Here is a 23143-nt window from a genome sequence, read left to right on the forward strand (position 1 = left end):
GCCGATCGTCTGTGCGCGCGGCGGCTCCTTTGATGAATTGCATGCATACGCGCTGTCAATCCTGTAAACAACTTCTAGTTCGGGCTGCCGGCCGGCCGGCCTGTCTTCCCTTGTGCATAACATGTGGCGTACGTACGTATACTCTACTATACGTAGGCCCTACACTTTGTACAGTACAGTAGACCAAGCGTTATGGGAGAGGACGCGTACATGGAGTCACTTTGAAGAGCAAATCCAACAATTTAGCAGGTTAATTCTCACGCCGTTTTCAGAGTATGTTGTCTAGTAGGCCTATATAAGGAGTCTATATCAAGTCTTTAAGGTAAAGGGTGCATATTCTATGTAAAATAAGTAAGTTTTCATGCGGGAACTTAAGTGTCCGGAAACCCAACCCCCCATTATACTTATACTGTACGTGCGGGACTTCCGCGAGTGTGACGTGCGTAAATGTTTGGGACGAACATCTTCGGACGTCTTGACCCACAAAGGTACGTGAAAAACGCTGAAAAATGATGTTAGTTTTCGAATTTTCGACCCATTTTATAAAACAAATGATGCACAGGATTATTTCGTGGCGTTAGTGGAGGCGTAGCTCACTCTCGGGTATTTACAATGTAGTGCAACATGCACTCGGCTTCGCCTCGTGCATGTTTCACAATTGTAAATACCCTCGAGTGCACCACGCCTACACTAACACACTCTATCCTGTGCATCATTTGTATATTAACTGATGGTAGAACTATTCTTCCTCTTTTATTTTGTTTTTGGTCATGTGAGCTATTTTCGGCCAACACTTCCACATGTTTTGTTGAGAGGTACTATGTAATTTTGTCCTTTATATAAAAAGTATCCTATATCACTATCATCATTGTCATTAGTGCTGTTGTTATCTCAATCTGTGTCATCATAACTGTCATTGTGACCCTGAATATCAAATTATCGACAGGACTTTGAATCTAATGAGGCTCTTAGAGACCAGGTGATAGAGTTCTTGGAAGAAGTAGGAACCAACCCAAACTTACTGCCTTCGGAGCACAGGGCGGCCAACACCATTCACAGGTATCTCTAAAATTTGTTAAATATCTTTTTTCTTGTCATCTGTTTAATCATGATAATATGGTATGTTTTTCACACTGCATGGGAAGTTATGCAAATTCCATAGTGCACCTGTAAAATGTCTTACCCATAAGCTTATGGCAAGTACATTCACAAGACTAAGAAAACAGTAATTAATTAAATTTTCCCAAGTGTTCATGAATCATCTGTATAGTTACCATACTGGTTATTATACATGATTGTTATATCTTGAATGTATTTATTGGTATTTGTCAACAAATGGCTCATACTACACACAGTAGTGAGCTAAGGTATGATTTGAAGTTTTCCATTAAAAAAAATGCATACATCATTTATGATAATTGAGCAAATAAGAAATGCCAAAACTCATGACAGTTTACATTAAAATGGAAAAAAGGGAGAGATAGATTGACAATTATTGATTCAGCAAACTTACGTCAGAAAGTTGATTGAGTTCATAGCGAAATTAATGAATGATAGTAAAATGTAAAAATGAATAAATAATTGAATAAGTGAGTGAGTGATAGATAAGAACATAAACAAACATGTGAATGAAAATAGATGAATAGATATATTCTGTCCATGATATTAAAACAAAAATCTACTGCCCTCACTCCATCACAGACAAATACGCCAAGATCACATGGAGCTACCACTGGAGGGGGAGGCGGAGCTGGCTGCCCTCATTCCTGAGCAACCGCTTCCGGAGGACACCTTCGACAAGATGTCAGCCCTGGAGCTGGCGGAGCAGCTTACCTACCTAGAACACAAACTCCTCCGAGCAATCCCTTATTGGTCAGTCTTCATCGCAGTGAAACTTGAAATTTTCCTACATTTTTCAAAACATGAAACTAGCTTGATAATAAAAGTTCGTTAACTTTTTGTTTCTTATATGCTGTATTACTAGTACATCTTTGATCTCAAAGTTGATACTGTGAAACTAGAAATTTTGGCGTGTATGAGGAGCAAGATCCATAAAAAATCTGAATACACAAGAAAGAGTTTTGTTTATATAATGTATTGAATGCCTTCAAATATATTAAATGTGTTATGTGTTCGATGCACTAGACTGTGATGGGGCAAAATATGCATTCCATGTTATACAATACCAATCTGTAAAGATTTATATACAATGTGGAAATGAATTTGCTAATCTTTCGATTTTTTTTATAGAATGGCTGATTTCACACTCGTTGCATGTTTCTTCTTCCATGCTACAGTGTACATAGAGTCTAACATTATAAGACATGAAATGAAATACGTAATTACATGTAGAAGAAATGTATTTGAGAGGTCAGAAAATATAGTTTCTTGTTGTTGTTTTTCTACACATGATGCATACTCCCGTATAACTACCATTCAAACTGCAGGGCGTAAGCCCATACCTGGAAAAGGTATGAAAAAGATGTATATTTATACTGTAGTTGTCATTGTCAATGAGTTGTTTGAAGTAAGATATCATGTTGGAGGTCAAACTTTTTGTTTCATTGGACTTTTCACTGGTGCAGGGAGTTCCTCAACCAAAGCTGGATGAAGGAGGGAAAGGCGACAAGAGCTCCCAACATCCTGGCTGTAACCAGGAGGTTCAATGAGGTCAGTTCTTCTTCTTTAATGGTTAAAGTGGTGATAGTGGTTGCGATGGTTTTCTCCTCCCTATCATCTCATCTTCCTTTTTCAGAGTGCATACCTTCTTTCCGGTATTTCGATGGGTTTAGAAAAGTCCATTTGCATTGAAGTGGATGTCATTTTAAAGCTTAGAGTCTGCTCTTTCCTAATCCGCACCAACTTAAGATCCTTTTCTGGCAATTTTTTTTCGGTGGTTTTGTGATGCAAGGTCACATATATATTTCAAATCAAGGGATGTATCCAGGAATTCCATAAAGGGGGGGGGGGCACCTTTACAAAATTAAAGGGGGTCGCACATGCCCCCATTCTTATCTTGTTATGTCTTTGTTTTAACAAAAAGTAAAGAGGGCGCATGCCTGATGTGCTCTCCCTGGATCCGCCACTAAAATCTAAGCCCACTATATCTCACTCTTTCTCATTGTATGTATCAATCCATTCCCTCCCTTTCTATCTCTTCTCTCACCACATTGATGCATATTCCCAGGTCAGCAAGCTGGTATCGTCAGAGATCCTCCGTCAGAAGACAGTGGCCCTGAGGGCCTTGGCCATAGAGCGTTGGGCCGGGGTGGCTGACATCTGCCGCTGCATGCACAACTTCAATAGTGTGCTGGAGATCACCTCAGCACTCATGAACAGCTCAGTCTACCGCCTCAAGAAGGTCTGGGAAAAAGTGCCCAAACAGGTCAGTGCTAGGTCAGAGGTCTATTGACCTTTTCTTTGAGAAATTCTGACCTTAGAAGGCAGGTTTATGCCAAATTATATCTTGGTCTGTTCATGTGAAAGATTCAGGTTAAAGTGTAGCAGATGGTGTGTTTTATCTGTTTTTCCAAACAGCCATGAGAAAAGGAATATTTTGTTTTATTTTGTGTGTATTCTGCAGACTAAAACCCTCCTGGACAAATTACAGGTGTTGGTCTCATCTGATGGCAGGTTCAAGAACATGAGAGAGGCTCTTCATAGGTACAGTTCAATTTGTGTTTAGGTGTGTTTGTGTATGTGTTTTCTGCTTGTGGGTGTTTGCATTAATGTGTGTATTTTGAGTATGTGAGTGTTTGTATGTGTGTGTTTTTACTTGTGTTTGTATGTGTGTTTTGTGTATGTAAGTGTTATTTTAATATGTGTGTTTATGTGTGTAAATATATTTTGTGTATTGTGTTTATGTGTTTGTGCATGTTTTGTGTATATGGGTGTTTACGTTAATGTCTGTTTTGTGTGTGTTTTATGTATATGAGTGTTTGTGTTTATATGTTTATAAGTATGTTTTTAGTGTGTAGGTTGTGTTTCTGTGGTTTGATTATTCATGTGTAATTGTGTGTTGCTTGTATTTCTGTGCTCTTTGATGTTTTAGCTCTTGCAATTGCTGTACGCTTTTCCTGGATTGTGCAGCAGAATAAACTACCATTCCTTGCCATGTAGACACTGGAAAACTATATTTGGGCATTCCTTGGAGTGCAACTAAATTGACCATTCCTGGTGTTTGAACTGATGTGCCCACAGAATTTGACTGGCCCTTCAATCACATAATGTATCCTTTGATTTTAATGATTGTTCTCCCCTCCACCCCAGGATCGACCCACCCTGTGTCCCCTATCTCGGCTTCTACCTGACTGACCTTGCCTTCATCGAGGACGGCACACCCAACATCACCAATGATGGACTCATCAACTTCTCCAAAATGAGGATGGTTAGTTGGAAAAAGCAAAATTCTTATTTCCTTGTGTATGTGTGAGTTTTGTTGTGTTCACACCAAAGGAAAATGAAGGGGACATAATCAAGTGTTTAATCTATATTTTGTTTTAATCAGACATCTACCTAAGATGTGAAAACATGTGGAATCGTCAGATGTGGATCAACTGTTGTGCATGATGCAAATGTATGAACTATGGCATTCACAAAATGATGACAGGGGTGTATCCAGGATTTTTTTTCTGGGGGGGTCGTAATCACAATTTATGTACCTTTACCTTTGCGAGGGAGTGGAGCGACCGAGCGGGGGGAGGGTGTGGGAGGGGGGTGTCCCCCCTGGCACGGTAGGGAGTTTTGAATTTTATATCTTAAAATGGGGCCATTTGGTGCATACAAAAGTGACTTTTTCAGCATACCTAAAAAAAAAACATTTATATTAAAATTGGTGATAAAACCTGCGTTGGTCACTTACAAGTTCGTTAATCGGTAAGTTGAAAACTGCATAAGTGCATTTAAAAAAGTTGCTGACTAGCTAACCTTACACCTTCCTAAAGTACATAGACCCCAGGGTAAAAAGCCCTCGGAAAACAAAAATTGTCTTTTACAAAAAGTGGACCTTTTGAAAAAAAAAAAATTTTTTTTTTTTTTTTTGGGGGGGTCATACGACCCTCCCGACCCCCCCCCCCTTGCATACACCCATGGATGACATTAAGGAGCCATTTCATGTTTCATGAAAGTCCTTTATTGCTTTGGCTGTTTATTTGTGTGGGGTATGTGCTACCATTCATTCTTTTCATTCTTCATCATTATATTTTCTTTATTAACCTGTTGTATTTAACTTTGTTAGTATTCTGGACGAAACTGTGATAATTTTCAATATGGTTTCTGCTGTCAGTTGTCTTGGTAAATCAAAGAGTGGGGAAAAGCATTGCATATGTTACTCTGCCATCATTGTAAGAGTTTGCAAAAACAAGATGAGCTTTTATTTGCCTGTGATAGTGCATTCCATTTATTTACAATATTCTATCCAACAATAATGCACTAGCCATGCAATTTTTAGATGTTTTGTTTGGTGGCATGCATTCATATGTTGGATACAACTATTGACTTACTTCATTAGATTCATAAAACGATTCATAAAACATCTGTCATCACTTTTTTTCCCTCCAGATTGCCCACGTGGTGAGAGAGATCCGACATTTCCAGCAGACCAACTACAACATTGAGATTGACAAGAGGGTGAGAATAAACTTCTGAGCTCTAGGAATTTTTTTTACTCTGAAAAATGATTTTGAAGATTTTTTTTTTTGTGATAGAAAAAAAGGCTCAAACCCATCTGTTTTACTTAGCCTTTATGCTTTTTTTTTGTATCCTCTGTTAACATCTTCATCAGATAGGTCTCACACGTGATAACTTATTATTTCATGTATGATGTTCTTTGTTCACAATGCCAGCTTAGTTTCTCAGAGGGTATTCAGCCAATATGCTATTTACCAATAGTCCTCGCTTCTGAAATAGTCTATGAGATGAATTATTCATTCAGGGTTCAAAGGATTTTCTATTTATTCTCTCACCAGATAGAGTAATCTAGATATTAGGAACAAAGGGGTATAGTCTTCCACTTGGGAAGGGACATATCTTTGTGTCAGTATTGAAAATCATTCACAGAATCAATTCAGAATAGGCACTCCATACAAGTGAGGGAATTCATTAGAAATATTAATCATTCTTTTATGAAAAATCATAGGGATTTGAATGAAAGTACTTCAGAAATCTTGTGCTCTTCATCCATTAAAGATGTGAGAGGTGCTGTGTGCTGTGTCCTGCAGTTGGCATGAGTACAAAATGTGCGTGCATGATGCTTCCTCTCTATCTGAGAGAAACCAGGTTTTGATAATACACTTCCAAAAGTGAGCAAGTAGTGTATGATTGAAGTGGAATGTGCCTGCATTTGCTGCTGACAAACTTATACAGACATGCGATGTGAAAGCTCAGTTGCTGAATGGGATGGTAGCTATAAAGAGATGTCGTCTCTTGTTGCCGTAGGTGATCGGTTACCTGCTGGATACCTCTCTCATCATGGATGACGACGAGATGTACGCCCTGTCCTTGGAGCTGGAACCGCGCCAGTCGACCAGAATGACAAAGAGCTTCTGAGACCTGGAGCCGATGCTGGAGGATAGTTCCTCAGATGTAAGGAATACCGCAAGATGCAGTTCCGCTTGCTCGATCAAGTCTAGGGTGGCAAAGGAGAAGAGCTGGGGAGAAAAAATAAAATTACTGGCTGTGCGATAACTCATGGAGGAGAATCGTTGCTCTTTTGTAGTCTCATCCACCAGCCATGAACAGATGATGTGGTAATGCTAGAATCGTTCGATGTAGAATGAGAATGAGTTTCACCAGCCTTACTGTGGGTTGCTTGTTAGTTGGGAGTCTTCAGTAGAGTGTGTGTGTCCAAGTTAAAGGAGGCAGTCATCGTCAAAGCAAATGCGTTGCCTTCGGTCAATTTTGCCACGTCCAGGTGGCCTAATCATGCCCAGTGATAGCAGTTCTGAGGAAGATTGGTGAAAAAAATGAGAATGAAGGTAACGAATTGCCAAATATAATGATGATCAATTGTACAACTGGTAGAGTAACCCCTAGTGGAGAAAAACAGATCTAGTTTTTCATGTTAGCCAATCTGGCTCTGTGAGTGACATCACTGTTTAGATGCAAAGCTATATCCCAAGCCTGCAAAAGAGTAGCAAACTTAGGTAGTTTGTGGTTATGGATTTCCAGCAAGGTCTGGCTCAAATCTTTTCTACTTTCCAGAGCAGTGTCATGAACTGTGTATGCATAGTCAATCGAGCAGACACTTCATATGCACCTAGTGATTTTGCCACTTAGTCAAAAGTGCCATTCAGTAGTGAAAAATGAGGCTTGCAAGTACAAGTGCATGACTGAACTCATTTGTGAAGAGACAGGTCATCAAAGCGTATAATGAACTTTCAAAACGGCAGCTGGCCTGATCATTTTGCATGAGGCAAATATATTTGGCCAAGCCAGCACTTGATAAAACTGACAACCATACCCCGAAGCAGTATTTGACTCACACCATAAGTCTTGATGAGTGCTTGCCAAGTCACTCTGCATTATCGTGCTCTTGATTTTGACCATTTTGTTTTGATTGTAAACACCTTTGGTTTCCATCAAGGGAAAGATTTCTTTAACTGGCAAAGTATTGTTGCTTAACAAGAATTCCGTGCAAATTCTTAATTCACACACCTCCCTTTCAAAAGGAAATTTCGATTTTTCCAAATTTGAGACAGTGAGAAGTTTCCCTGAACAAGACAGATAAAAATATCATCACATGATGAATTTAGAGAATTATTATTTTTTATCCGTTTGTCTCTGCATTCTTGAAGAAATATGCAAAATGGTTTCACATCGCATTTCTATACACATAAAGACAGCTGAAACTAATTCATATGTTTATATGTGTATCAAAACAAAGACTTAAAGTGTATTATACAGTTTACAAAGTATTTGTATAATAGAAATAAACTATAGGTGCATGCAGGGTAGATGTAGCTAAGAACTTACAGTAGTATACAAAAATTGTATGATAGATTTACGATAGATGATTTGTGTGACAAAGTTTGCGGTATAGTTGCCAATGTCTGAGGTGTATAGACTGTGGGACATGATTGTGATAATGCAACATATTCAGTTGTTATATAAGACTTTGTAAAACTGCACTTATACCATTTGATGCACCTGATAAACAAATATACGTGTAAATAAACTGTACAGAAGCAAGCGCATTTTTTCAAGATGCTGGGACAGCCTACTTTGGTTGCAGCAATTACAGTTATGCCTCTTTCATACCATCAGCAGTGTATTTAAAACTATTCGTAAACATTGTATGGATTAATCAAAGTCATTGTAGATGATGAAATTGGAGTTAGAAGTAGAGATTGTCTTAATGAATTTGTTGAAGGAAATATCTTTTCTTTTTGTGACATTTTTTTTTTCTGTCCTCCTGTTTGATGAAGGAGAAGAAAGCAGAAGCATTCCAAATGTGTGGGTTTTCTGGGTCGTAACTGTGCGTCGATGTGATTCAACTTCTTTTTCCATATGACTATATACACATGTACTTCTGATGTAAAAATTTGAAAACAGCCTTTGCATGCAATGTACTCTTCATGGAATTATATCAACTATTTATTTTTGGAAATTGTGTTTTCTATTGTCTATAAATCATGTATCATTTTCGTTCTTCTATTTTTTGCTACGTTTTTTTGTACTTCCCTCGAATACGTACATGAAGCCAATCTTCTAGTGAGTCCTAGACGTAGGTAGAATTATTCTTTGCTTCATTTTTTACTTCCATATAATTTCCAATCCGCTCTCCATCACGTATTTTGTGTTTATAGCATATACATGCATCTCCTTTCCTCTCCTTTCCAACCAAACTTCCAGTTACAACTCTCCTTTAATGTGTACACAGCAGATTTTATGCGTACCCCCTCCGCCCCCTCCCCCACCCTCAAGAAGAGTGCAGAATTTTCCTAGGATTCAAGCTCGTCTCCAAGACGGCCCAGAATTCATACAAGGACGATCGGTATCAGATGATGGAGCCTTTAGCCTTAACGTCAACCACTTAGTATTCAAATGACTGAAATATTTTTTTTTACGTGAAAGAATCAAAATTTGAAGTCATTATTCCCTGCCCGTATTCACGTCAGGAAGTAACATTTGATAAATATTTGTCAAGAAAGTAAATTTGATTATGGCTGGTCCATCATAATGCATGTTTTTACACAGATGCTTGTTTAGCTCATATTATTATTCAGAGGAAAAAAAGAAAAAAATTAGGGCTTTTCTCAAAATCATTCATTTGTAACATAATTGAGGCTTATAAGTTCCATTATTATTTTACATTCTAAATTGTCATTCTGCAAACTCATCCAAACCTGAATGTCTAAGTCAAAATTCTGCTAGCTCAAAAAAGAAATGAAACTGAATATACATGCTTTTTCATCTATACGTTATTTGTCTGATGGACATGAAACAAAATAACTTAATGTCTACCAACAATACATATCTGGCAACTGTAAGATTTTTTTTTTTCCAAGATAGAATCCCCTAATGAGAACACTAAGAATGATAATCCAGATGTGAAATCTTTGAAGGATTCCTTGGGGGTAGAACATTGGGTAGTGGAAGGCTTATTCTTGCACCATATATTCTTTCTTGTATGTCAAAATGTTGGGAGTGGGCAGGCCCTTTTCAGGGCCAAATACATGCCCAAGAAAGAATACATGGTGCACCATTAAACTTTCTGCCTTCCAAAATCCAGATGTGCGGGTGATGACTTAGGAAAATTTCAACGAGAATCAGTGGCAGATCCAGAGGGAGGCACACTTAGAGCTCATGACCCCTCTTTATTTTTTGTTAAAACAAGCAAAAAAAAGAAAAAAAATGGGGGGGAGGGGGTGCGTGCGCCCCCTTAATTTTTCGAAGGCACCTCCCCTTTACGGTATTCCTGGATCCGCCCCTGAGAATTACAGGATTGTCTTCTTTAGTACTAAATTCGATCCCTACCAGAGAGGTTTTATTGTCGACACTAATACAAATGAGGGACTGCATGTCTGAGTGCAAGGATTGCAAGAATTTAGAAAGGAAGATAACTGCTTTCATTTCCATTTTTCAAGAACTGTACTTTGTTTAATAGTTTCATTTCCAAGACGTGTATGAAATTTGGTTTCCAAGCTTCAGCACATCAAAGACGGAGTCACCTAGATGGTGCACTACAGATTCTTCTTTGGACTCTGAGGCCCGAATTCACGAAGGTGGTACAAATGAAACCATGGTTTAAACCATGGACAAAAACCATGGAGCGCCAAGTCTCGCACGGAATATTTCGTTCCAAAATTGGTCATTTCGTCGACAAAATGACCGTTTTGTTAAACAAAATTATCATTTCATGGACGAAATGTTCATTTAGTTACAAAATGTTGTCATTTTGTTACAAAATAATCATTCCATCTACGAAATGACTGATTTCGTAAGGAATATTCCATGCGACACTTGGCACTCCATGGTTTTTGTCCATGGTTTAAACCATGGTTTCATTTGTACCACCTTCGTGAATTCGGGCCTGAGAGTTTTGACTAAATTGCATCACCCAACCATTTCTTGCCAAGTTTCCAAAACCAAGTGGAACTGTCGTTGCATGTTTCATACCTAGAAATTTCTGATATGAATTCAGAGTGTAAACAGGTTTGTTCTCTTCTACCACACAGTTCAATATGCAGAGGAGACTGTATTTAAACATCTAATGACACAGTGACGGCAAAGTTTTTGTACAATCTCTAGACTCAAAACAGTTTATACAACTCTCGGGCATTCGTGAACAGGGTGTCCGTAATCATAATTGCAAAATGGGACTAACTCATCTACAGTATATTTACCAATAAGTAGGCCCTACTTATGTTCAGTGTCTGGCACTTACAATGTATGTGCTGTGACTTCAAGCCAGCCGTGCCCTTGCGATGTTTGCGTGTAGTATAGTACACAGAGCAAATAATAATCTGTCATGATGAGCATCTCACCTCCAAGCAGTATCTCATAATGAAGGGAAGATCCCATATTGTTTTCCATTTCCAGTATTCTGTACAAATCAGTATTTTTCCTTTTCCTGTGTAATTTTTTGTTTAACTCTCTGTCAAAATGATTCTGTTAAATGGATATTCACTGTGTGTGGGTGTGTGTATGTGCAACGCTCTTGTGCTTGCTTCCTGGTATGGTGTGAAACACTAATTTGCCCACCAAATGCTGTGTGACTTCCTCTTTCTTGTTGTTGTTTTTGTTTACCTCCAGACTTGTTTGATTCTTCTTCCCCATTTGATTTCTAATCAGATTTATCGTTGGCAAAAGGTCAAAACAATTCCTTCATGTCTTGCATCTGTGAAATTTGATCTCTTCCTTTCCTTTTCTTGTCTTTTCTTTTTAAACTGATGTTATTTGAATGCAGTCTTCATTGATTGCTGTGGCAGAGGTAGTTTTTTAATGTGGAAAATGTTATTTATTACTGCTAGCAATGTAACCTTTTTTATGTTCTGTACACTGTTTGTGATCATTTACCTGAGAAGCAGACATCATTTTTCAATATCAGTTCATTTTATTTTGTTCCTCTTGTTTGTGGTAATTGTTTAGATGTTGATGTTATTCTTTCTGAGGCCATCCAAGCAGCAGACACATATTAAAGTGTTCACAAACAAAGTATTTGAAATGCTTGCTCTGAACAATGCCCTTATTTACACACTGTGAGTTAATTTGCATTACTGGTTGTATAATGATCTGATATATTTTTCTTGACTTTAATTCAACCAAAGTGTGGAACACCATGCAGATCAGTGTTGTCTAGTCGTAAAATGAAATGGTTTTCTACAATGCTCCAGCAGTTGAAGTAATTCTACTGCCGTTCCATAATTAGAATTAAAAAAAAAAATATGAAAGCAGTCATCTGACTGCGAACAGAATGAAACAGGTTTGACAGTCAACAGTTGCCCTGATCAAGTAATGAAATTCGAATTGATCCGCGGTAGTATTATGAAAACAAGCATGACTACAATGTGCTGTTAATGTCCACCTCAATGATATCAAGATAACTACTTTCCAAACTAAGTTTCTTGCTTGAGTCAAAACTAAACCAGAAGGGTGCTGTCGGGTCTTGAGATTTGAGCAAAAATAAAAACAAAATCATTCAGTTTTCACTGAATAAAAAGTTTATTCAATCAAAAGTGAGTAGATTTATAAGCATTGTTCCAAATGTCGGGTAAAAAAAACGCCCTTGTGGGTTTTTAATCTTTAACAATTTACTGAAAATGAAAATGATTTATGATTGACACCACAATGAAGAGGAGATTGAGCTCTACAGTGTAATACCAATAATTCAATACCCCCAGAATTGTGATTCAGTCTTCTGGCTCTCAGCCGATGATATCTGAATGTGTACTAAAATTGGTTTTTTATTCCAAACAAAAATAAAATAAAACTAACATGCTATTAATGTGGACTCTGTAGGTCAGTGCACAGGTGTGCATGAAAGGCAAATTTTAGACTGCATGGATGTGGCCCAATACTTGATACATTTCAGAAATTTCTTCAAATGTCCTCACTTTAGAAAGAGGGCAGGTCTTTATTTTTTAAAGCCCATCAATCATTGTAGTATGCCTATCTTACATACTAGTATCATTGCAAAAACACAAGGTATACATTGTTCTGAGAAAACAAATTGGTGCGATTTAAGGGTAGTTTCTGTACATTGAGGAAATTACTTTTTTAATCTTTTTAAAAAAAAAAATAATAAGTTGGGAAATATTGCTTTTGTAGAATGTCTTAAGAGTTTGTTTGTTTGTTTGTTTGTTTGGTGTTTTTTTTTTTTTTTTTTGGGGGGGAATTGATATTCTTCACTCCTTAAAATGTTAATGATTATGCCAGCGGTATCTTTTTTATCTGCATGTGCATCAATCTGAACCCTCTCTGAAATACCATCCTGACATGCTATCAGCATTGTATGGGAGCATATCTTACCCTTAGGTCTGAAAGAGGTAAGGGGTGACGGACCAGATAGAGATGAATTTTCCATGAACATTTTGCCTGTCAGACTTCTTTGTCGATTATGGTTCCCTCTAGCATGCAACCTTTTTTAGAGGTTGTCCCCTTCCCCTGACCCCTCTCCCGACCCCCTATCCCCATGGTTGCATCCTGGGCATTTTAGAAGCTTATGAATTAATGCAAATTCCAAAGCATGTGTATATACCGTCAGCGTGATTAATTGTACCGCGCTTGCCTCTTGGAATCAGATGTAATTGCTCTCCTGCCATAATTTGAGTTGAGATTTTACTATATATACTTGTGTACCCCCTGTACCATAATCATTCACTGTGGCATTTTTTACCTTTGGTTCTCCCCTTCATGCCCCCGGCCCTCCCCTGCCCCTCCCTTCCCATCTAGCAGTGAAGTGATTGCAACTTGTCCGTAAAGTGGACGCCTTCTTTTTAATGGTAAAATATGATCTGAAGGAAAAAAAAATGAAAAGAAAACAGAAAAATTAGAGATTTTCAATTAAAAATTCTCTCCAGTGCCTTTATTCTGTCCACAGGCAGCTTGACATAAAGAAAGCAAGAAGTGTTATCAATTGTTGCTCTGCCTCATTTGGACAAGGATTTGGGACCAACTGAAATGTGAATTCTATATTTGGTGATGACTTCTATCTACTTAAGAAATGAGAAAGTCATGACTGTGTGATCACAGGGTAAACTTATTTACATATCTCTGTCTTGTTAAGGGGGTAATAATGATAATAATGATATTCATAATAAGTTAAAGAAAATGAATTTGGGTCTCATTTGGAAAACAATCTGACAATCTTGTTTCTGTGTAGGGTGTAGTGGAAGAAAACCATGGTACCTAAACCATGTTGATGTTTTATGCTAGCTGTATAAATGGGCAAAATAGAACAAGACAGATTTAAACTGTTAAATAACTTTGTTTTCATTTCATGTAGGTAGGAATTTTATAGGGTATGTCTGTCGTGAAGCAATATTATTGTCTGAACATTACATGACAAATTCATTTCTTCTGGAGAACGTCAATATTTTTGCGATAACTTGCATCTTCTTCACACAAACCACAAGTATATACATGTATATGCATGCTCTGAAATAGGTTTTTTTCAACTTTCATGATATTTAGATACTAACTCTTGTCTGTCTTGTTATAGGATGCTTTGCTGTGTATTGATGCTGAGTGGGTTCTACGCAGGGTTTATTTGAAATTGAAAAATTTTGTGCCTGAAGGGGAAAAAAAAAGTGAAACGGAGGGGATAAAGATCTATTACAATGAAATATATATATTTATGAAAAAGAAAAATTGTTTTTATCAAAGCTCTCGGAACCATGCAAGAACGAGTACTACACGGTGTGCTGCACTGACGTTAACACATTTTATTCTTGTGTCTTTTGTGATAAACCTCAAGAGGAGTGTTTTAAAATGGTAGACAGTTGTCGTAGTAACATAATCTGATGTTTTTAGACTTGCATGAAAGAAGTGCTTGGAGGAGGTGATGTACAGTTTGGGGGAATTGGACATTTTGCGAAGTCGATCTAGTGATATGTAAATGCGATGTTTATCTGTAACTGTTACGTTATTTTCATGTGCATGCGTATCTGTGTCTGTGTGTGTGAGTGTGTGTATGTGTGTGCATGTGTGGTGAGGAGATTGAAATTGTCTACATGACATATGCATACATTCTGATTAACATTCTCCATGCCAAACTTTTGGGGAGTTTCTGCAATATACATGCTTGACCTGAAGTCCATGTCAAATCCACACCAACTGACTGCACCATACTTTAACAGTCAATAGGAGGTCTCACTTAGTTGTAAGTTTACACATGAAGGATGTATGTCATTGATATCAAGCTTTGAGGAAAACTCCAACTTTGCTAAACTTACCATGATTTGATCATCCAAACGAAATGTTGGTAAATGTTCTCCCATTTTGAAGTTGCATGTAGACATGTGCTTTTGTTTGAGACAACCATTCATTGCAGTCAGCTCTAATATATATAATATTTTACAACAACACAGCATCTAATGATAATCTCCACAAATAAATATCCCTTCAAATCACATAATGATATTGGGAAGTTTGTCAAGAGTGCAGAGGGAGAAGTTTAATTGAAGCAATGGTTGTGGAACCATATGCTTTCCTCTAGGCCAAAGAGTAACCTCCAGTGGCATAATGCAACCATGTGCTAGAGGACAAAATCTTCCAGAATAACACAGGGCAAGATATACCTTCTCTTATACAGAAAGTTATGGAGCTTTATCCCTTTAATGCAAAAATTATGTAAACATACTCTCTAGTAATTCTCTGTGACTTCGCCATGCAATGTTTCTCCTAGAGTGAACATGGCATTGCATCATAGAGCTTTTGCTGTTCTTTAAAAATGAGCTTAGATCAGCAAATGCATTCCATTTTAAATTTTCATCTTGAGGTTTCCTCATCGCTTGCATGCTTGAAATTTCATAAAAACATAACAAAGACCAGGCTCTAATTTTGACAGTAATTACATTAATATGTGGAATGTTACTCATCAGAGATGACATAGGAATGGCTTCAAATGAATATTATGTTAGGAGACCTCCTTGCAATGAACAATTGTTTTACTCTAGCTTAGTGAGATGACAGGATTACTACCCATGCAGCAACAGTGGTATGGATCAGTTTCCCCAAGCAGTGAAACCTGTTATTGCACGTAAGATGTTCTGAATTTCTGAACATTTTAAGGCAGCCCTGCAAAATTACCAGATGGAGTGTCAATGTTAAGTTTTTAACACCGCAACAAATTTAACAGTCCTGATTGAATAAGGGTATTGTTTTGTGACGTACTAAACATGTAGACTGGCTGCTAATGGAGCCAAACAAATCAGTCCAAGAATTGTTTAGAAATATTCTGGATGTAAGTACAGGGCCCTGTTGAATTATAAGGTGCAATCAAATGTAAATCAGAAAATCAAATACAAGTCAGGTATCAGCCAATCAGAATGTCAACTCATGTGCACCAGGGCCCAGATTGATGAACCACTTTTGGCTTTACTCATACCCTTTGATGGAGACACAAATCAGGACTTGACGGAGCACGTTCTTATCCACTAACATGTAGTGATCAATTTGTCTCCTCATCATAGTTGATAATTATTGTTTTGCGGTCAGAAATATGTGATGAGGATTGAAAAATATTAGGGCAATTTTCAATTTCATTCACAGTGATTTTCAATGTGATGGCATGTGCGAAGTTTGCATTAGCTATCAGCAATAGTCACTTTGGTACTAGATGTGTTTTGCAGATTTGTAGCATTTTTAAAAGGAAAAATTCTCATGCTCAATTGATTGTTGGAAAAATAAATTAATGTTGTGTAAAGACATAGGGATTTGTTTTTGAAGCGTCAAGAATCAGATGAGTATATTGATTTGAACTTGCCCATTGTGTGTTTATGGGTCTTAACATTTTGTAGTCTTATATGTGTCAACAATTTTGTGTAAATATTGTGTGTAAATGTAATCTTAGGAGACAATGTATATGAATTAACATTTGTTTTACAACAAAAAAAATGACTTGTCAACATTCCTTTTCAATGTTCCATTCCAAACACACATGTATTCGGTTCATCTGTACCTACTAAAGACGTGATTGATTCTTTTTACGAATTTAAACTATTACAACGTAATGAACAAGAATTCTATCTCTGTATATATTGTTTTTATGATCTATTGACTTCTTGATGTTCAAGTGATAGATTCTTGTTTTTAGTGTGTATATCACCAACAAACAATTAAGGCTAGCATTTATTTATAATAGTAAATTTTATTGACATATTTTATTGATTGAAGCTGCACTGCAGATATATGAAAATAAAAAACAGAAAAAAGCATTGTCTTTCTCTATCACATACTAATCTTGTGCAACTCTGTGATGTCTTGTGTCCATAATTACTCATGGGAACACACACCACAAGTGGTTGTATGAACTATCAAGTATTAGAATACACTCACAAAATTGTGGAATTTTGAGTATTTGGGGGGACTATCACAGATAACCTGTCTATACTCGGTATAAAAGATAGTAAACATACTCACGCATGCACGCATGTGTTTACATGTAGATGATATTATATGACCCTTGATGCGAGAAAAGGGCTCTTATGGCATAATATACCGAAAATGAGTTCTTACCGCCATATTGTAGAATGAACTCTGACGTATTTAGATATGCAAACCGTTTTCTGAAATTACACTCCTAAATGCCTCAATTATTGCATTTAAAAAAGCATGTTTTCCAAAATACTGCTACTTCTTGATGCAACCTATGCATTTGTGCACAGCTAGCTAGTTGAGCTTTTTTTTTGCGTGTGCGCACATATTGCTTTGTCAAACTTCCGCGCCGTTTTATGGCGTTTGTGCACAACAGCGCTAAGGGCCCTTTTCTCGCGTCACAGCCCATATGTGTGTGTGTGTGTGCGTATATATATATATATCATATATATATATATCATATATATATATATATATATATATATATATATATATATATATATATATATATATATATATATATCATATATATCATCGCTGGGGCGACAAGACCTCGTATCTACAAAATGTCAAATGTTCAGGGGGGCATTTCATGAAGGAACTTGTCGGATAAAATGTCCGACAAGTCAATTATATCCGACAAGTTCAGAGAAATCAGGCAATCAGACTAAAGAATTTCTCAAAACTTGTCGGATATAATTGACTTGTCAGATATTTTATCCGACAAGTTCCTTCATGAAATGCCCCCCAGGAGAGCAAAAAAACATGGCAGCGAAAGCACTGTATCCAATGGGATAGACATTCCTTTGACATGCCTTGGTGGCTTCATTTTGGGGGTAAGACTTCTAGGACTTGGACAGGACATCAATTAACACATTATCTGATCATTAATCCAAAAAAGTCATTTTCACCATAATTGCAGATACAAGGTCACAAAAAAAGTCATTTTCACCATAACTGCAGATACAAGGTCTTGTCAGCGTTCAGTCATGGCCACCGCTACAGCTACATTACATGCCAATCAGTCATAGTGATGCACTTAAATAGTGAAAATCTTGCTTGAATTAGGCCTAGCACACGTGTGCACATATTGTGTAAACATACTACATAATTGTATATGACAATACATACATGTACGCAACGTACCCAAAATGTCCAATAACCTGTCTATAGTGGCCACCTGCCTATAACGGGCACTCTTTTTGTCTCCCTTGGGTGGCCGCTATAGACAGGTTTGACTGTACACACAAATAGATGTTGTGTTCTTTACCGATCATCCGTGCTTGTAGCAGGGCAGCCAACATCTGCGAATCAAATACACACTGCTGCACAATTTTTTTTTTAAAAAGGGGAAAAAAATAGGCACACGTCTTTTGTTGAAATAAAAAGTTGTTAAAAATTGTCTCGATTGCAAATATTAATCTCAAGAAATCAAATTTTGTGGATAAATTATTTCTCTTCCTTTTACATTCAATTTAATATCTTGGCAGTCCTGTTGTAGGCATTTGGTTCCCATGCACTCGCAGAAACACGTACACACCACACACACAAACACACAAACACATACCAGTCAGTTAATACATTCTCAATCACCTACGAAAATATAAATGAACCAAACAAGTATTCTCACAGTTAATCATTACTTTCTTTCTTATGATTTTTGTTGTTTTTTTTATTCAAGAAAAGATAGAGCATAGTTACATAAATGTAGAGGAGTAACCATCTGTGTACAAGGACTGTGTATGTGCGAGTGTAAGACACAAACATAATCATGGACACGTACAAATTCAAAATAGCAATGTTTAATCATATTTGTGTATACATTGTAACACTGTAAAAGTGGAAATTTTCGTACGAGTTGTGTTTCGTCCCCTGCTGGATTAGATGAATTTCATGCGTTTTTAATGTCGCGGACGGTCACAACAACCTAGCGAGCATTTCTAACAGCTGCGCTCGCTGCTGCCACGTTGACTACGGGATTTGGCAGCAGATACTATGGAAAATGCTAACTACCGGGTAGTCCGCATTAAAGGGTGAGTACAGTTCTGGTCGAGGTGAAGATTTAGCTTTTAACGTTTTGTGAGATATTCAGAAACCACTCTATGAGATGTCAAAGAGCATGCAATTCTAAAGGGTATCAAAAGTTTATTCGATGAAAATCGGTTTTGAAATGGCTGAGATATCAAAAAACAAGGTGAAACAAAGAGATACTAATAAAGTTGGGGCATGTCGCCTTTTATTATTAGCACTTTTTTGGATATCTCAGCCATTTGAAAACCAATTTTCATCAAATAAACGTTTAATCCTTCTTAAAATTACATGCTCTTTCATATTTCATAAGAGGCTTTTCATTATCTCACTTAGGAATGTTCAAAACATGAATCCCTACCTCAACCAGTACTGTACAGTCACTTTAAGGCAGCACATTCATTTATGCTACAGGACTAGGCAGCAAACATGAGGAAAAGTACAAATAATGCCACAGTTATACCTCTGCAATAAAATCTACCATGAAATCACAGTACCATTATATGTTTTAAAAAAACCAAAAACTTTGATTACTTTGATTTTTGTACTAGTTTCATGTTGCGCAAATGTGCGTAAAAATTTCCAACTCGCAAAAATTCCACTTTTACAGTATTAAACATCTTCCTCTTTTAAACACACACACACTCATATTTAAACATGTGAGGGGCAGGAGCTTGATTCAGTAATAATTTCCTGAAAACAAAAAGGTAAAAGGATAGCACGGAGTGTTAAACCCTTACTTTGCTTTGTTCACTGACTAGCACAGATGTCTGGAAACTAACTGCCAGTTGATAGAGGTACATGTAACCCAGCCTCCCAAGGCAAAGTATTTTTTAAAAATCTCAAGATTTGGGGATTCCTGCTGGCCTCTTGAGAAACATACTCCTAAATTGGGGGATTAGGGGTATTTGGGCAGTGCATTTGGTCCCTGCCCTAGGGCCCCGCCTCACTGGTGCTTAATAATGTGTAATTTTGCCCTGGCACTCTCTTCGAAAACACATCTTTATATCTGCTCCCTCACTAACATAATGTATGTAACAGAATCATTGGTCTGTTTCTCACCGGAAAGATCCCAAATGATCATTTCATTCATAGTTCATTGTATTAAGGAGTCATCTCTTCTTCATAATTTCATTTAAATAGAAAAAAAGAAAAACAATATATCAATCAAAATATATAGCTTACAATATCATCTAATAACTATTTTCATTGCTATTTACACTACAAAAAAAATACATCAAAACAATAGCTCATGACAGTCGAAGCAGATAAAGTACAGGGGAAAAAAACATTGTCAGTGACGTGTCGAGAATTCCAAATATTACTGCTCATTGTCATCATTATCAAATGCATCAAAAAAAATTACATAGCAGGTTTGCACATCACTCAGCAACATTCCACTCCTACACCTTGACGATAATGTGGACACTTAAAACTACACGGGTGGGGCTTGCAAGAGACATTTTGGGCGATTCTGCTCTGGCAAGCACGAGAACGGAAACATACAACTACACGAACACTCTTCGTTTAAATCTTAACTGACACTCAAGGATCTCCATGCCGATTGGCAGAGCCATATGACCAATCGTATCAGAGGAGGGGGGGGGGGTGAATATTAGCACTACACCTGGAAATAATTATATACGACAAATTCTAAACTCAGTACACTGCTAGCAGAGAGCCAAAACAGGCTATCTGAGAAGACTATTTTGGGATCAGATGTCTACAAGAATCCTAGCTGTATGACCTAAAATATTGGTCGCTTAATTGTATCGACTGACATAAGCTTTTGGTCGTAGAAGTAACACAAACCTAATTAGAGAGCTCTGAGGAAGTTAATAATAAAATGTATTTTGCCTGATCAAACAACACTGGTTTATCCTTGTAAAACATGTACAGCTGTATAACTCCTTCAGTGCCTGCATTCATTCATTTATGTTGCACAGTTGACACACAGATATGCATAGGTGGGACTATACACTCCACATAATTGTCAATGCAGTCAAGCATTGACCAGTTCATCCTATGACCAACAACAGCTTGCAGAGCCACTCCGTCTCCTTTCCACAACAATGTATCTTAAAATTATATGATAGGCATAACATATTTCCCTTCTTGGATATTTATCGAAACTGACACAGCACCTAGCATTCTCTTCCATTGTGAAGTCACAGCAGTCGTCATGCGAACCATCTCTCTAAAAGAGAGATAAACCCTCTTTCCCAAGCACACTAAACATACATTAAGAGAACTGAATTCGCCAAATTATGCCAAAACAAAAGAGTGTGTCACTTGGTACGTGTCTATGTCTGTGTCTCTTTAAGGCACGATACTTATTTCAAACATGTTGTTAGTAACTTGTTAGACCATTCGACACACTTGGAGTGGATTTATTGCATTACGGCTTTCCCCAGTGACATTCATGACTGCAATAAAATGACAAATCTATGACTAACAAGATGCTGCCACACTTTATACACACGCCTCACAAACACATGCCTCAGTAAACCCCTTATAGTCTTTAGCAGAAAATAAATGAAATCAAATCCTTTCAGTGTTACATTATACAACGGCTTGAGCCTCTAAAGATCTAATTGCAGAGTACAATTTGAAAAAAAAAATGAAAAGGCAATAATCAAGTTTCTGTTTGAATTTGAGAAATTGCACATATCAAGCAATGCTAAATCTACATTTTGGGGAAAATGCTTTAAGATTTTTTTTTTTTTTTTTTTTTTTTGTTCAAATTTCCAAAACGCATCTTCCTATTTTGGATAAAGGAAGAAACAAAATAAAACAACAACATACTAGTTGGCAGCTCCGGTGTATGCTTCACAGCTTAGTAACTGTTGGCTGATATTGATGGATTAGACAAAATGTTCTGGTCACTGGCAGATGTGGTCAAAAGGTCTTGCCTCTCAGACCCACCCCTACAGGGAGTCTAAAGTGTGGAGGTTACCATGGAAACATCCCCACTCAGTCCTTACGTGCAATAACGACAGTGTACTACGGACAAAGGGGACCAATGTCAGCATGAGTGAGCCTCACGCCGCTTTACTATCATATCAAAACAAGCAATGTATATTCCGGCATAAGTTCTCTCTACTGACAGCCATAGAGCATGCATACTGGTACTCTGAGTTTTCTAGCTTGCAAAAAAATATACCTTCTAAATCTTTTATGATACAACAACACTACCAACAGCATAAAAAAGACTGAAATTCATCGTTGAAAAGAAGTAATTGAAAATGATAAGGAAGCAAAGAATATGATGGCAACAAAGAAGAAAAGAAGAAGAAAAGGAGAAGAAAAGAAAGAAAAAAACAACAAAAGACAACAACAGACAAAGAGAAAAAAAAAAGATTAACGTATGGTGTGCCGGCGACTGTCCACATGTACGTAGGATCTGCGTATTTAGCAATGCAACTGGTTTGAAGAAGAGCGCTGGAATAATGTTCGACACGTATCACACTGGGTAGAAGGAAACACATTATCAATCAAACTGTCTCTGTGCATAGAACAATGGTTAGAAGCAACACTAATAGAACCAATACACCTTTCCTTTGGTACGGCACTGTAAGGAGCCAGCGCAACTTCGCTAGAATACTGGGAAAAAAATGTATGAAGGCTGGAGGACGATGCAGACATTAGCAATCGTTCATACAAATGGCAGCTGCAACATTGAGAAAAAAAAAACAACAAACACAATGCCCACTAGTTTTGCATTACGTCAAAGGTCAAAGGAGATATAATTGTTCTCACATATAGAGAGGTACAGCCTTAAACCATTGTATGACAGACATTTTATGTGTGTGTGGTTGTTGTTTTGACAGAATTTGGTATTGCAACCCCCTGGAAATGTATACAGCATGAGAGCATTTGACGAGTTAATCCTGATCGCAAACAGGTTAAGCGCATTTTAAAACATCTTAGTCTACCATCAGATAGGTCAAAATTGAACCTTTACAGGGATACCCCACTTGTAACATACACTGTAACAAAGAATAATAATTGCTGCTATAATAATAAATAAATAAAAAAAAATCAAATTTATCTTTATACTATCTTTTCTTCTTTTCTT

The 23143-nt window shown here is 37.3% G+C and overlaps 1 protein-coding gene across 1 annotated transcript in view; it reads left to right on the top strand.

Annotated features, from left to right (window-relative positions):
- LOC140231166 (ras-specific guanine nucleotide-releasing factor 1-like) overlaps positions 1-6546 on the top strand; it is a 116873-nt gene extending 110327 nt beyond the window's left edge. Inside the window, exons 21-28 of the mRNA XM_072311313.1 lie at positions 947-1059; positions 1702-1872; positions 2586-2670; positions 3188-3385; positions 3584-3663; positions 4270-4387; positions 5560-5628; positions 6436-6546. Of these exons, the coding sequence (XP_072167414.1) occupies positions 947-1059; positions 1702-1872; positions 2586-2670; positions 3188-3385; positions 3584-3663; positions 4270-4387; positions 5560-5628; positions 6436-6546 (945 nt within the window). The remainder of the gene's footprint in view (positions 1-946; positions 1060-1701; positions 1873-2585; positions 2671-3187; positions 3386-3583; positions 3664-4269; positions 4388-5559; positions 5629-6435) is intronic.
- Positions 6547-23143: the final 16597 nt, after the last annotated feature.

The sequence above is a fragment of the Diadema setosum genome, chromosome 7 (genome assembly GCF_964275005.1).
Source record: "Diadema setosum chromosome 7, eeDiaSeto1, whole genome shotgun sequence".
In the NCBI taxonomy this organism is placed as follows: domain Eukaryota; kingdom Metazoa; phylum Echinodermata; class Echinoidea; order Diadematoida; family Diadematidae; genus Diadema; species Diadema setosum.